Source organism: Tamandua tetradactyla, chromosome 8, assembly GCF_023851605.1.
Source record: "Tamandua tetradactyla isolate mTamTet1 chromosome 8, mTamTet1.pri, whole genome shotgun sequence".
In the NCBI taxonomy this organism is placed as follows: Eukaryota; Metazoa; Chordata; class Mammalia; order Pilosa; family Myrmecophagidae; genus Tamandua; species Tamandua tetradactyla.
The window spans coordinates 39,401,858-39,415,553 of NC_135334.1; the positions used below are offsets into that span (position 1 = coordinate 39,401,858).

Consider the following 13,696-nt stretch of genomic DNA (forward strand, 5'->3'; position numbering starts at 1 on the left):
CCAGGAAATCCACCTGAAAATGAGTAGTAGGTGTTTTAAATAAAGATTCAAGAAATGGAGTAGAGTATTTCTTGTAATATCCTGGTAGAGAGCAATTCCTCCATTCAGAACACAATTGTAACTGGGATTTGTTTCCACTCATCTGTGTATTCTTTGGTGACTTATATTGGAGTTTAAAATACAGTCTTTTTAAAAGAAAGACCATACTCTTATATTTTTGAAAGAAGATGCCTGATTTCCACATATCTGAACATTTGACCTTTTACCAAGTTTTTCAGTTCCCCTCAATAAACACACAAATATGAGTTATCTAGTCATCTCAGTTTTCCTTACAAACACAGAAACCATTTCCTGGAGATTAATCATTATTTCATGTTTCAAGGTTAGAAGGTTGAGGGAAATAACCAATGAAAACAGAATCATCTTTACACCGAAATTTTGTGAACATTCCTGCTGTCATTCAGACAGGCACATACACACGTACACACACACACATGAATCATGCTCTCAGCAGTGATCTCCGTTGTCACCCTATAAAAGCCTGGAGGGTAGAGATAGAAGTCAGTAGTCAAAGAAGGTGCTCCTATGGTAAGCACAATGAGAATGAAGAATCTTGCCATCCTTGTGCTATTATATCTGCCAGGTTGCTTGACGTATCCACTGCATGGGACTGCAAAGGAGGAGGACCCACACATGGACCTTGCCCAGGTAATTAATGTTGGCGGCCAGGCCCAGGTGTAGAAATTAATGTGCCTACTTGGTCTTCCAACACAATGCAGAAGATGTGGTTGCAGGGTACTGATGATTTGTTTGGAATAATTTAAGATCAGGGAATACTAAAGTGCTGGAGGTGGAAAGTCTCTTAATCCTAAAAGAGAAGGAAAGGTAGGTCCAGGAAGGGGATATAATCACTAAAGGTTATACAGTAAAATAATAACTGCAGTTTTGGGACAGAATGAAAATGACAAATGGCAATGTATGAAACTTCTCAGGTCTTAGAGTTTCTTTAGTGAAAATAATTAGGGGGAAAATGGGTAACACTTTGATCTTCACATAATATCAGGTAACAATGTCTATATTGTTACTTGTCATGTTTGGACAAAAGAAATTGTCCCACTTCAGTCTTAAAGAAGATCTATATTAACCATGTAAATTGAGATGTGATACAGTCACCAAAACTATTCACACATTTATGTCAAAAGATATTTTCCTTTTCTTTAAATGTGCTGGATCTGAAATCTCAACTTCAAGTTTCTTACTTGCTTAGCAAACTAATTGGCAATGACTTTTAAAAACTAGTACAAAGTTAAAATAAGGAAATGGAGAATCAATGAAAAATCAAGGTATGTGCTACCTACTTTTGCTTCAGCAAACTAAAGAATAGCAAAAATAGATCATGAAATTTGGGAAATGGCAAAAACTTACTGTAAAAGGCTAAACATAATTAAAATGACTAAAATCAATATTTATTATTTCATTAGCAATACCTGGAAAACTACTACAATGCTGCAAAAGATATGAAGCAAGTTGTTAGAAGCAAGGACAGTAGTAATCTTGTTGTTAAAAAAATTGAAGAAATGCAGAAGTTCCTTGGATTGGAGGTGACGGGGAGGCTGGACTCCAACACGCTGGAGGTGATGGCCAAGCCCAGGTGTGGAGTTCCCGACATCGGTCAATTCGCTACCTTTCCTGGAGTCCCAAAGTGGAGGAAAACTCACCTCACTTACAGGTAATGGGACCAAAGAGATCTTCACAGAATATGAAAACTTTCTAATTTACTAACACAGGAGAAAATATTTTCTTCAATTTTCATCTTGCAGGATTGTGAAGTATACATTGGATCTTCCAAGGGAGGCTGTTGATTCGGCCATAGAGAAGGCTCTGAAAGTCTGGGAGGAGGTCACTCCTCTCACATTCTCTAGGGTGGATGAAGGAGAGGCTGACATAATGATCTCTTTTGCAGTTAAAGGTAAAAAACATGAAATGACATTGTTTTATTGAAAAAAGTTAAAAAGAGACCCTAATTATCTACCTGTCTAATAATTTTTCCTCCCGTTTAGAACATGGAGACTTTTTCCGTTTTGATGGTCCTGGAAAAGTTTTGGCCCATGCCTACCCACCTGGTCAGGGGATTTATGGAGACCTTCACTTTGATGATGACGAACAGTGGACAGAGGATGCATCAGGTGAGTTCTGCAACTCTCAGGATGATCTCAGGAATAATGTTCAACTTTATGCAAGAATAATTCAATTAACCAGAATGAACAGCAAATGGAATGTTCTAAAGTGAATTTTCTGATTATCTGAGTGGTAAGCAGAGTGCTCTTTATTTCAGCCCTCATTTAAAAATTTAATAAAATGGCTGTATATCCTTCTTTGTCTCCAGCAAGCCCAACATAAGATTAGCTCAGTCTTATTTCCACAGCTCAGAATCTTGTGACAGTATTAGGATGAGCGTTATTAACATGATTTCTAATCACATCTAACTATCGATGCCTAAAATAGGGTGAGTGGCATTGACGCTATTCCAGCCTTAAAATGTTCAATGGGATTCTTTCCATTTACCTTCTTTTCTCTTAAAAGAGCAGAATAAAATGCCAGAAACTAAAGGAAATATCTAAGTCATTTGTTTAAATCAGCACTTCATTGTCCTTAGTTTAAGAGCTTTTGTTCTAAATTCGTTCTGAAAAACTTTTACTAAGTGTGCTCTTACTTATTTTTTTCAAGTGCCTTCTGGAGTTTGCACTCTGTTGAAACAATTGTTATTTCTGAGACTGACTGTTATCTTTAATGTAAATGCAAAGGGTATCTTTAGTGAGAGTACAAACCGGAGGTTTGTGCTGTATGGAATTATCTAGTTTTATTTGAATACCTTCTCTTCTGCATAATTGCTTGGAGTCTTGGTTTAATAATTTCTGTTACTGATTTTTTAAAAAAAACTCTTTTTAAAGTTTAAATAACAGCAGAATTCAGCTGTGTTTGTATGCTGTGGAAAAATGTTATTGGGAATGATTCTGTTTTAAACTGAAGATTGCACACATCCCACAGTACTTACTACTGGAAAGGTTTTTAACAATCAAAAATGATTTGATTAATATGAAAAGGAGGAAGAATAACTCTGGTTAAACCCTCATGGGAAATAACAGAGTTTTATTGCTTGGAGCCTTAAGGAAGAACATGAATACTCTATGATTAATTTCAACTGCGTTTATAACGGGTACATATTACTAAATTTGAGTAATGCCTAATTTTTTTTTTTTGCATGGACAGGCACCAGGAATCGAACCCAGGTCTCTGGCATGGCAGGAGAGAACTCTGCCTGCTGACCCACGGTGGCCTGCCCAATAATGCATAACTTTTCATTGTTATATAATAATTAAGAGTTATATTTATTGACATGCTACTCATCTTGATCCTTCCAGAGAAATATCTTTTGGAAACAAGCTTATCACTATTAACAAAGAAAAAGTGACCTGATTTTACAAAGCAAGAGAGGAGACTTGGGGAGAGATATGGTGAAATACTTAGAAATTGAGCCCATCAGCCTTGATGACACATGGATCTGTATGAAGTAGGGAATGTACCAACTGATGAACTAATCCACAAATAAGGAAAAGACACTGTGAGGTTTCAAAGATGGCCTGTATAACTGGCATGTGTTCTGCACAGACATAACTTGTTTTATTGAACTTTGCTTTATTATGCTTCGCAGATACTGCATTTTTACAAAGCAAAGGTTTGTAGCAACCCTGCATTGATCAGGTTCATTGGCACGATTCTTCCAATAACCTGGGCTCACTTTGTGTCTCTGGCCACATTTTGGTAATTCTATCAATATTTCAAACTTTTTCATTAGTATTGTATCAGTTATGGTGATGTGGGTTCAGTGACCTTTGATGTTACTATTGTAATTGTTTTGGGGCACCATGAACTGCTTCCATGTATGATGGCGATAAATGTTTTATGTGTATTCTGTCTGCTCCACCAACCACAGCCCCCTTTCTCTCTCCCTCTACTTGGGCCTCCCTATTCCTTGAGACTACATCAATATTGAAATTAGGCCGGTTAATAACTCTACAATGGCCTCTGTGTGTTCAAGTGAAAGAAAGGGCCTCACATTTCTCACTTCAAATCAAAAGCTAGCAATGATTAAGATCAGGGAGGAAGATGTATTGAACACCAAGGCAAGCTGAAAGCTAGGTTTTCTTTTGCATCAGTTAGCCAAATTGTGAATGCAAATGAAAAGTTCCTGAAGGAAATTAAAAGTGCAACTTTGGTGACACATGCATGATAAGAACACAAATGGCCTTATTGCCAATATGGAGATGAAGAAGCTCAAAAAGAAAAGTGTGAAGCTAGCAGAGGTTTATTCATGAGGTTTAAGGAAAGAAGCTATCTCCATCACAAAAAAGTGCAAGGTAAAACAAGTGCTGATATAGAAGCTGCAGCAAGTTATTCTGAAGATCTAGCTGACTAACTGATGAAGGCGGCCACACCAAACAACACATTTTCCATGTAGATCTTCTACTGGGGGATGATGCCATCTAGAACTTTCATAGGTAGAGAAGAGAAATCAATGCCTGGCTTCAAAGCTTCAGAGGACAGACTGACTATCTTGGTCATGCCATGCAGCTGGTTGCCTTAAATTGAAGCCAATGCTCATTTACCATTCAGGAAATCCTAGGACTCTTAAGAATTATGAAAAATCTCTGTCGGTACTCTCAAAATGCACAACAAAACCTGGATGAGAACTCATCTGTTTACAACATGGCTCATTGAATATTTGAAGCATATTGTTGAGATCTACTGCTCAGAAAAAAAGATTTACTTTCAAAATGTTACTGCTCATCGACAATGCATCTGGTCACCCATGGGCTCTGATGGAGATGCACAATGAGATTAATGTTGTTTCTATGCCTGCCGACACAATATCCATTCTGCAGCCCATGGATCAGGAGTCATCTTGACTTTCAAGCCTTATTATTTAAGAAAACATTTTGTAAGGTATAGCTGCTATAGGTAATAATTCCCCTAATGGATCTGAGCAAAGTGAATTGAAAACCATTCAGAACATTTGTGATTCATGGGAGGAAGTAAAAAATCAACATTAAGAGAAGTTTGGAAGTTGATTCTAGCCCTCATGGATGACTTAGAGGGATTCAAGACACAGTTGAGGAAGTAATTGCAGATTGATAGAAATAGCAAGAGAACTACAATTAGATGTTGGAACCAGAAGATGTGGTTGAATTGCTGTCATTTCATGATAAAACTTCAATGGATGAGGAGTTGTTTCTTATGAAACTGGTTTCTTAAGATGGAAGCTACTTCTGATGAAGATGCTGTGAGCATTGTTGAAATGATGACAAATGATTTAGACTATTCCATAAACTTAGTTGACAAAGCAACAGCAGGGTTTGAGAGGATTGCCTCAAATTTTGAAAGAAGTTCTATGATGGGTAAAATGCTACGCAACAGCATCACATGCTACAGAGAAATATTCTACGAAATGAAGAGTACATCAATGTACAAGCATCAGTATTGTCTTAACTTAAGGAATTGTCACAGCCACCCCAACCTTCATCAACCACCACCCTGACCAGAAAGCAGCCATCAGTGAGGCAAAAGACCCTCCAACAGCAAAAAAGTTACAACTTGCTGAAGGCTTAGATGATGGTTAGCATTTTTTAGCAATATAGTATTTTTAAATTAAGGTAATACATTGGTTTTTGTTTTAGACATAATGCTACTGAACTTAATTGTCTAAAGTACTGTGTAAACATAACTTTTATATGCACTGGGAAACCAAAAAAATTCATGTGATTCACTTTATGGCGATTTTTGTTTTATTCTGGTGGTCTGGAGCTGAACCCACATTAGAACCGATTCATGCTTGTAGGTACACTCATGGAATTGATAGCTGTTAGACTCTGAACATTTATGATTTTTCAAACAGGGACCAATTTGTTCTTTGTTGCTGCTCACGAACTTGGCCATTCCCTAGGCCTCTTTCACTCAGCCAACACTGAAGCTCTGATGTACCCAAGGTACAAGCAAATCACAGAACTGGCCCACTTCCACCTTTCTCAAGATGATGTGACTGGCATTCAGTCCCTCTATGGTGAGTGATGCTCAACAATCAAGCTCTTCAGAATTGTTGCTCTCAAAGAAAACTTTTTGGTGATGATTTTCAGGAAAGCTTTAAAATGCTATATAAAGTTTCAGCTCAAAGCATTTGAGAATGCTTAGGGAGCTTACTAATCGACAAAAGCATCACCTTTCTCCTAATGCTTTCCTCCTGCATCTGTTCCCCTCAGGAACTCCCACTGCCTCCCATGAGGAATCCCTGGTGCCCACGGAACCCATGGTGCCCACACAACCCAACCTGCCAGAGCCTGAGACACCAGCCATGTGCGATCCTGCTTTGTCCTTTGATGCTGTCAGCACCCTGAGGGGAGAGATGCTGTTCTTTAAAGACAGGTCAGCTGGAAACATTAGTTTTTCTTATCTAATCTTTTGATCTACTATGCTTAGAAAGAAAAACAAACAGAAACTCGACAGATTTTTAAATGCAATGTTTCCTCTAGGTTTTTACTTTTTGTATGAGCAGACATAGGGACTCGAACCCGGGTCTTGAGCATGGCAGGTGGGAATTCTGCCATTGAGCCACCATCACACTGCCCTCCACTAGTTTTTAGATCTGACTCTTGATACATTTTCTAACAACTTAAAATTGTCTGGATCATTTTTCACAGACTTATCAAGAATGACGTTTGATCACTAGAGGATGAAAGCATGGAGTTTTCTCTGTTTGGTTGACTTGTATATGCCCGGAGTCTAGAATAGGTCCAGTATATGCAATGACTATCTTAAATAAGTGAATAATTGTGGCTTTCAAATATCATAAACCATGGAATACTTTTTAAAAAGCACTGATGGATCTTTAAAATCAGTGATTGCTTTATCATTGTTAACAAGTGCTACAACTTGAGATAATTAATTTTAGAAAAAGTGAAACATGCCTATGGCAAAATATCCTAACAGCACCAAAGGGTATAGTTAATAGAAAAATCTCTCTCCCATTTTTGACCTATAGTTCCCCAGTTTACCCCATATATGCAACCACTGCTACCAATTTTTCTGGAGTTGTTCTATTTACATATACAAGCATAATGGTAATATGTAATTTATTCCGTTACTTTTTTCTGAAAACTATGAATGAGTGCATAATAAGCACATTGTTTTACAGACCTTTAGAACTTGTACTAAGCTAAATAATTATACTGTTAATACATTTCCTGCCACAAATGCCATTTTCCTGGAATCACATGGAGGAGGACAGTCCAACATGGACTCCTAGAAAGGGGTGAATTAGCATTAAGAGAGCAAAGAAGAATATGTTCATTAATTTTCAAATATCTAAAGGAGAAAGACATTTGCAATTAATCTTTGTGTATTTCAGGTATCTTTGGCGCAGACAGCACTGGAACTTCGAGCCTGAATTTCATTTGATTTCTGCATTTTGGCCCTCTCTTCCATCAGACTTGGATGCTGCCTATGAAGTTATTAGCAAGGATACCACTTTTATTTTTAAAGGTAAATGCTATTTAAGAAATTTTAAGCTGTTGAAATAAATCCTATTGCAAATATTTCCTCAAAACATAAATTTTCTTCATTATATTTAAACTTTGGATGGTCTGTACTCAGTAACTAATGCTTAAATTAGACATGCACAAAGAACATTGCAAGCTTCATTTTAAAACATTTCAATGAGGTCTAGATAAATAGACAATACCCCATATTCGTGGATAGAAAAGTTCAAAATAAAAATATCAATTTATCTAAAAATACAAGGCAATTTCAATTTAAATCCCCAAAGATTTTTAAGGAACTTACAAATTGGTTCCATAATTTATATGGAAAACAAGTGGTCATGTAAACTATGCATATTAGCCAATAATCTCATGGAGAAATTTAATATAAGACATGGCCTGCTAGATATCTAGCTTTAATAGTCAAGATAGTGTAGCATTAGTGAAGGGATAGACAAATTAACTAATGGAACTATCCAGGCCTGATGGCTCCTTTGTCAAAAGATTTTTAAACTACTATCTTTATTTTTTCTATTGGTAATATGCTATTTGTGCTTCTATTACTTCTTGAGTCAGTTTCGTTAACATATTTTTCTAGGAATTTGTTCATTCTGTCCATTTTCAAATTAATTAATATAAAATGTTCATGGTATTATATCATCATAATGTTAATCATTGTCGAAGTTTGTTCCATTTTTCATCTTTGACATTGATTCCTTATGTTTTCCTCTGTTTCTTTTAATCAATGTCATAAGATATTTAATAATTTAATTGGTCTTCTCAAAGAACTAAATTTTGCCTTTGTGGATCTTCTCTATTTTATTTTGATTTATTTATTTTATTGGTTTCTGCCCATGTCTTATGAATGCCTTCAGCTTTTGCTGTCCTTTGAATTTTTGTCATTTTTTATAAATTCTTAAGTTTCATATTTACCTTAGTAATTTGCAGCCTTTGCCTTTTCTACTGAATACATTTACATCTTTAAGTATTATTTTTTCCCAGGTTTTCTTTCATCCCATAATTTTGTATGTTTCATTATAGTTCATTAAACAATTGTATAATTGTTCATTAGATATCAATGCTTCATTATTGTTACTTGAAGTTGTTTTCATTATTTTGCTTTAAAAATTTTTCCATGTGTCATAAATTATTTGGGAATATTTTTAGCTATTCAATTGTATAACAATTTCTTTATTTTTTTATAATTACTTTTGGCCTAATTTCATTTATTTTAGGTTTACCTGAAATAACGTGAAATTACATTGTATGTTATAAATGGTTATGCAACTTTAAAGCTATTGCTATTGCTATTGCTATTGGTATTATCCATTAACTGATCTAATATTTATGACTTGCAATGTGCCAAGCACTGTGGTAGTTTGTGGAGGTTAGAGCTAAAAGGGGCTCGTATTCTAGAAGCAAAAACAGATGAAACCATGTATAAGTGTCAGGACTGGTTAAGCCATGGGGCACCAACCACCCAATCCAGACCCCAACATTCAACAAATCCTGAAAACAGGTGATGTTTGGGATGTGTCTTGAAGTAGAAGAACTTTTCTGTTTGGAGAGAGGTTGAAGGTGTATACAGTAAAAGGTCTTCAAGGCGGAGGGAACTAATTATACAAAAGTAAGCATCTAGAACTGCAAAGACAAGACCAACTCATGCAGTTCAGATGAAGCAAGATAGAACATAATAATTTGGTATTTTTGATTACTTATTATTATTTTTTTTTATTACTTATTCTTACAGTGATGTGAGGAAAGGATTCAAGTTTGGCTGTCAGGGACAAGATGTAGGCAGAGAGAATGATAAGAGACCCTTGTCCTAATTCACTCAAATTTGGGTCAATCCAGAGGTACTTGGAAGAAGTACAGATTATAGACTCCATGAAGAAGAGATATCCAAGGGGAAGTGCTCAATAAACAATTGACCCATAGATGTGATGCTTGGAAGGGACATCTAGCTTAGGTATTTAGATTAAGAGGTCATCAGAAATTATAAGAAATAACTAGGACTGATAACTCTAGTTTATGCATAATAAATATAAGACATAGGAAGGCCAGGGGCCCAAAGTTATTTGTTCTTTTATTGTTCATTCATTTAATTGGAGAATATTTATTAAATAGCTAATATGAACTGGACATCGGGTTGGGGATTGGAACTAAAACTGAGACATCCTCTCTACCACAACAGTCAAATGCACTAAAATCTTTTCTAAAACTGAAAGGCATATCTCAAAATTTCTTGTGTTTATTTTTTCAATAGGAAATAAGTTCTGGGCTACCAGAGGACTTGAGGTACAAGCAGGTTATCCAAGAGGCATCCATACCCTGGGTTTCCCTCCAACCGTAAGGAAAATTGATGCAGCTGTTTCTGATCAGGAAAAGAAGAAAACCTATTTCTTTGTAGAGGAAAAATACTGGCGGTAAGAGGCAATTGCAATGACCTTGTATGGAGCCAAATTAAGATTTTCTTTTTCCCTAAGGAAATACTCTACCCCCCCATCCTCTAACTTCTTCCAACTTCCTCTAATTTCCAACTTTCTGATTATGAGGAAGATAATTGGCAACTGAGTGAATTCCAGATACAACAAAAGGCTCTCATAACGGCAGAGTATAGGGCCATCTATCCAGACACCAAAAGACATGAGGAGAGGCCCGCTGAGGTCCATACAATGGCCCAAGGGTCTGTTTGCTTCTTATCCCCCCACTACGCACCATATGGCTGCCATGGGAAGCCCAGGTGTGCCAGGCTGAGGAGGCAATTGAGGGCCAAGTGAAGTAGGGAGTCAGAAGTTTATTTTTAGTCAAATGATTTAACTTACTTTACATCTAATGTTCATAGTCCTCATGTACTTATGGCACAAAGGGACTTGGGTTCTCTGTGTTCAAGCTGAGCAAATTGACCCCAGGCACATGTATGGAATGTCTGTAGAATAGCAAGATGTCCCTTTTTTCTGGGGAAATTTTTTTTTCTTATGTGTTAAGTGTGTAAGTCTTGGAAAGCCATATATTTTTGTAGCCCTAAAATAATGTAATCTCTCTTTGTACTACTTGAAATAATATGTCCATGCTTCCACACTGAAATATTAATATTATATTGCACTGGTCTTTGTAATGGGCACTCTACACAATGCTGAGCTCTACATCTTTCACTTGGTACAGATTTGATGAAATTAGTCAGTCTTTGGACCAAGGCTTTCCCAGACTAATTGCTGATGACTTTCCAGGAGTGGAGCCAAAGATTGATGCTGTTGTACAGGCATTTGGTAAGAGAACTCTCATTTCATTTTCAATTAGCACACTTTGGGGCATTTTATGCTATTAAAATGAAGTTGAGAATCATCATAAGTTTAAAATCATCCAGTTTTATACCCTTTCATTCCAAACTCTTCAAAATGCTAAATTCCCTACCTATGTAGGTTGAGTCCAAGTTTTGTTTTTCCTGGGTTATCTAGATAATTCATAAGTCTGTTTCATACCTGCCCATAAAATTGAAGAATGTTTCCTCACACTATACGTGTTGTCTTTCAGGTGACTCGATTGGTATAAAAATGCAGCCAAGTATGAGCCGTGCTTAATGAAAGCTGGCCTTCTTTCTCCTCTATCCCATTTAGTGCCTTTTCTCTCCTATACTATCCCAAGGGGCATCTTCTTGCCTTCCATTGCAGTCTGCAATTGTTTACGTTGGTCATATATTCCTCTCGTATGGTCAAAAAAATATATATTCCTAGTAATCAGTAGATGGGAAGGAAAAAAACCTGTTTCGTTTTTCTTATTTTGAAGAAATATTGGAGGGAGCTGCGAAAACTTGAAAATCATAATGCTCATGAGGCTGATGATCATTACTAGGATAACTTGACCATAATGTATGCAAAAAAGGAATTGGTCTTCTGGTATATTTTATTGTTTGTCTGATTCTCTTGGGTTCAATTGTCTACTGAGGTGTGATTTAGGATCTGGGAGAAGAGGTGGAGTTTGGGAAGAAAGAGAAAAATAAACCATGGTTTAAAAATATTACTGAATTTGATCTGTTTGGAGACAATATAATCTAGTGTTTCAGAGCACTGATTTTGGAGTCAGATAGATGAGTTGGAGTCTTCCCTCCATTTTTCATTAGCAGTGTTACCTGGGGAGAATACCAAAGTCTCTTAAATGTTCAGTTTTTTTCCTCTTAGTAACACTAACCTCACATTTTTTTTCATAAGGGTAAATGAAAGTATGTAAAGCACTTAGTTAAGTGGCCAGCTCAGAGTAATCACTTAAATGCCATCCATATTAGTTCCCTTTTATTTTGAGTTTTATGCATTGCAAAATTTATTTATTTGAAGAATGTCTCATTATTTCTTCTATATTTGCAGGATTTTTCTATTTTTTCAGTGGCTCAACACAATTTGAGTTTGACCCTAATGCCAGAATGGTGACACGGAGATTGAATGCTAATGAATGGTTACATTGTTAGGTGAGATGTGGAGAAGACAAGATATGAGTATTTAAAATGTATATAATAATTAATTATCTAATTTATTATGAATCAAAACAACTCCTTGCTCCTGCATGTGCTGTGGCCAAAGAAGATGAGCTTGGAACTTAGAGTTTGGTGGACATCTGTGTCATGGACCATTTATCTGGACAGTTTCACTTGTCCTTGGATTACATTGGACAGAAATGAGAGATACTCATGTGCGACAAGCAAGAGAATATATCTACATGGATGTTTTATTTATTATTTAATAAAGGTTTTATTTTTTGACCCATTCCTTCATTTGTAGAACAATTCATTTTCCCTAAACAGACCACACCATGAATTGAGGATTTGATAGATGTAGGTGTTTTAGGATCACACACTCCATGGATGGGGTATGGTTATCACTTGTTCTCTCCTGCCTTTTCTACCTCTAGCATCCTTATTTTCACCACCCAGATATTGTAAATGTTCTTTAAACATCTAAGGAAGAAAGAATAAGATCAATAGTTGTCCTGTAAGGCTGATTCTGGGAAATAGAAATTTAAAGTGTTGGAGCTTGAAAATCTAGCAAATATTCTAGTCCCTTCATCATTTTATAGACAGGGGAACAAATTTAGTTTGGAATTCAGTCACTTCTTTTTTAACCCAAGTATTTCTTCAGTGATGTTCCTTGCCCTGCCCTAGGGGCCACATTTTGCACATTCTCCTCTCTTTCTGTGAGTTTGCCATGCTGCTTTGAAAATGACACACAATGGTTTGGCTTAAACGATGAGAATTTATTATTTTATGATTTTGGAGGTTAGAAGTTTGTTTCCTCAGTAGCTTTCTGGTATTGGTTTGCTATAATCCTTGAGATTCTCTAGTGATTCCATGCTAGATTAAGGTTTTAATGAATACCTTTATTTGGTTTTGAAGGTAAGGAAAAAAGGTACTTGACTTACAGACACTGGGTAAGGATCTTTATGTTTGCAATTCTTTAGTCCTTATAATAACCATGGTAAATAGTAACATCTTTACACTGCAGAATCTGAAGCACAGAAAGATGGACTTTCCCATGATCAATAATTGTTGAAAGTCCGCTCCCAGATTCTATTCCACAACTCTCTGGCTTCAAAAATCTTATACTTCTTGAGGCTACATCAACAGATAATAAATTAACCTGATCTAGTTTAAGTTTGTGTCCATTATGTTCTAGTAATATCTTTGACTTTAAGGGTACCCAATTTGGTGATATTTAGGTTCTCTGGCACTGTTGAATTATCTCTTCCATGGTGTTTCCAATTCTAAAGCCTCCAATGTGTGAAACTGGCTGAAGACAGCACCAAGAGAAAAATAGATTGTGCTAACACTGATTCTGAACTCAGAGCTTCTGGAGAAGTTTTGCATAATCTTTGGGGATATTCGACTCAGCAGTATTAAATGGAATCATTTACTGGGGGACAGACCTCCCTCGTTCCTGCTGCAGATAGAAGAAATTTGACTCTTATGTTTCCATCAATATTATGTAACCTCCCCAGTCTTGTTCTTTCTTCAGCATTCCCTGTTTCAAATTGCAGCACTATCTTCTTTATATCTGAATCTTGAAACTCAATCATCTTTGACTTTATTTTGTTCACAGACTACATTCCCTCAGTTGCCA

General features: G+C 36.3%; 1 protein-coding gene across 1 annotated transcript; it reads left to right on the forward strand.

Moving 5' to 3' along the window:
- Nucleotides 1-585: 585 nt before the first annotated feature.
- On the forward strand, nt 586-12,072 carry LOC143644308 (stromelysin-2-like). Its single transcript, XM_077113123.1, has 10 exons — nt 586-708; nt 1,482-1,729; nt 1,821-1,969; nt 2,061-2,186; nt 5,954-6,118; nt 6,315-6,477; nt 7,460-7,593; nt 9,856-10,015; nt 10,755-10,858; nt 11,951-12,072. Exons 1-10 carry the CDS (start codon nt 586-588, stop codon nt 12,049-12,051), a joined length of 1,473 nt encoding a protein of 490 aa, XP_076969238.1. The 3' UTR covers nt 12,052-12,072.
- Nucleotides 12,073-13,696: the final 1,624 nt, after the last annotated feature.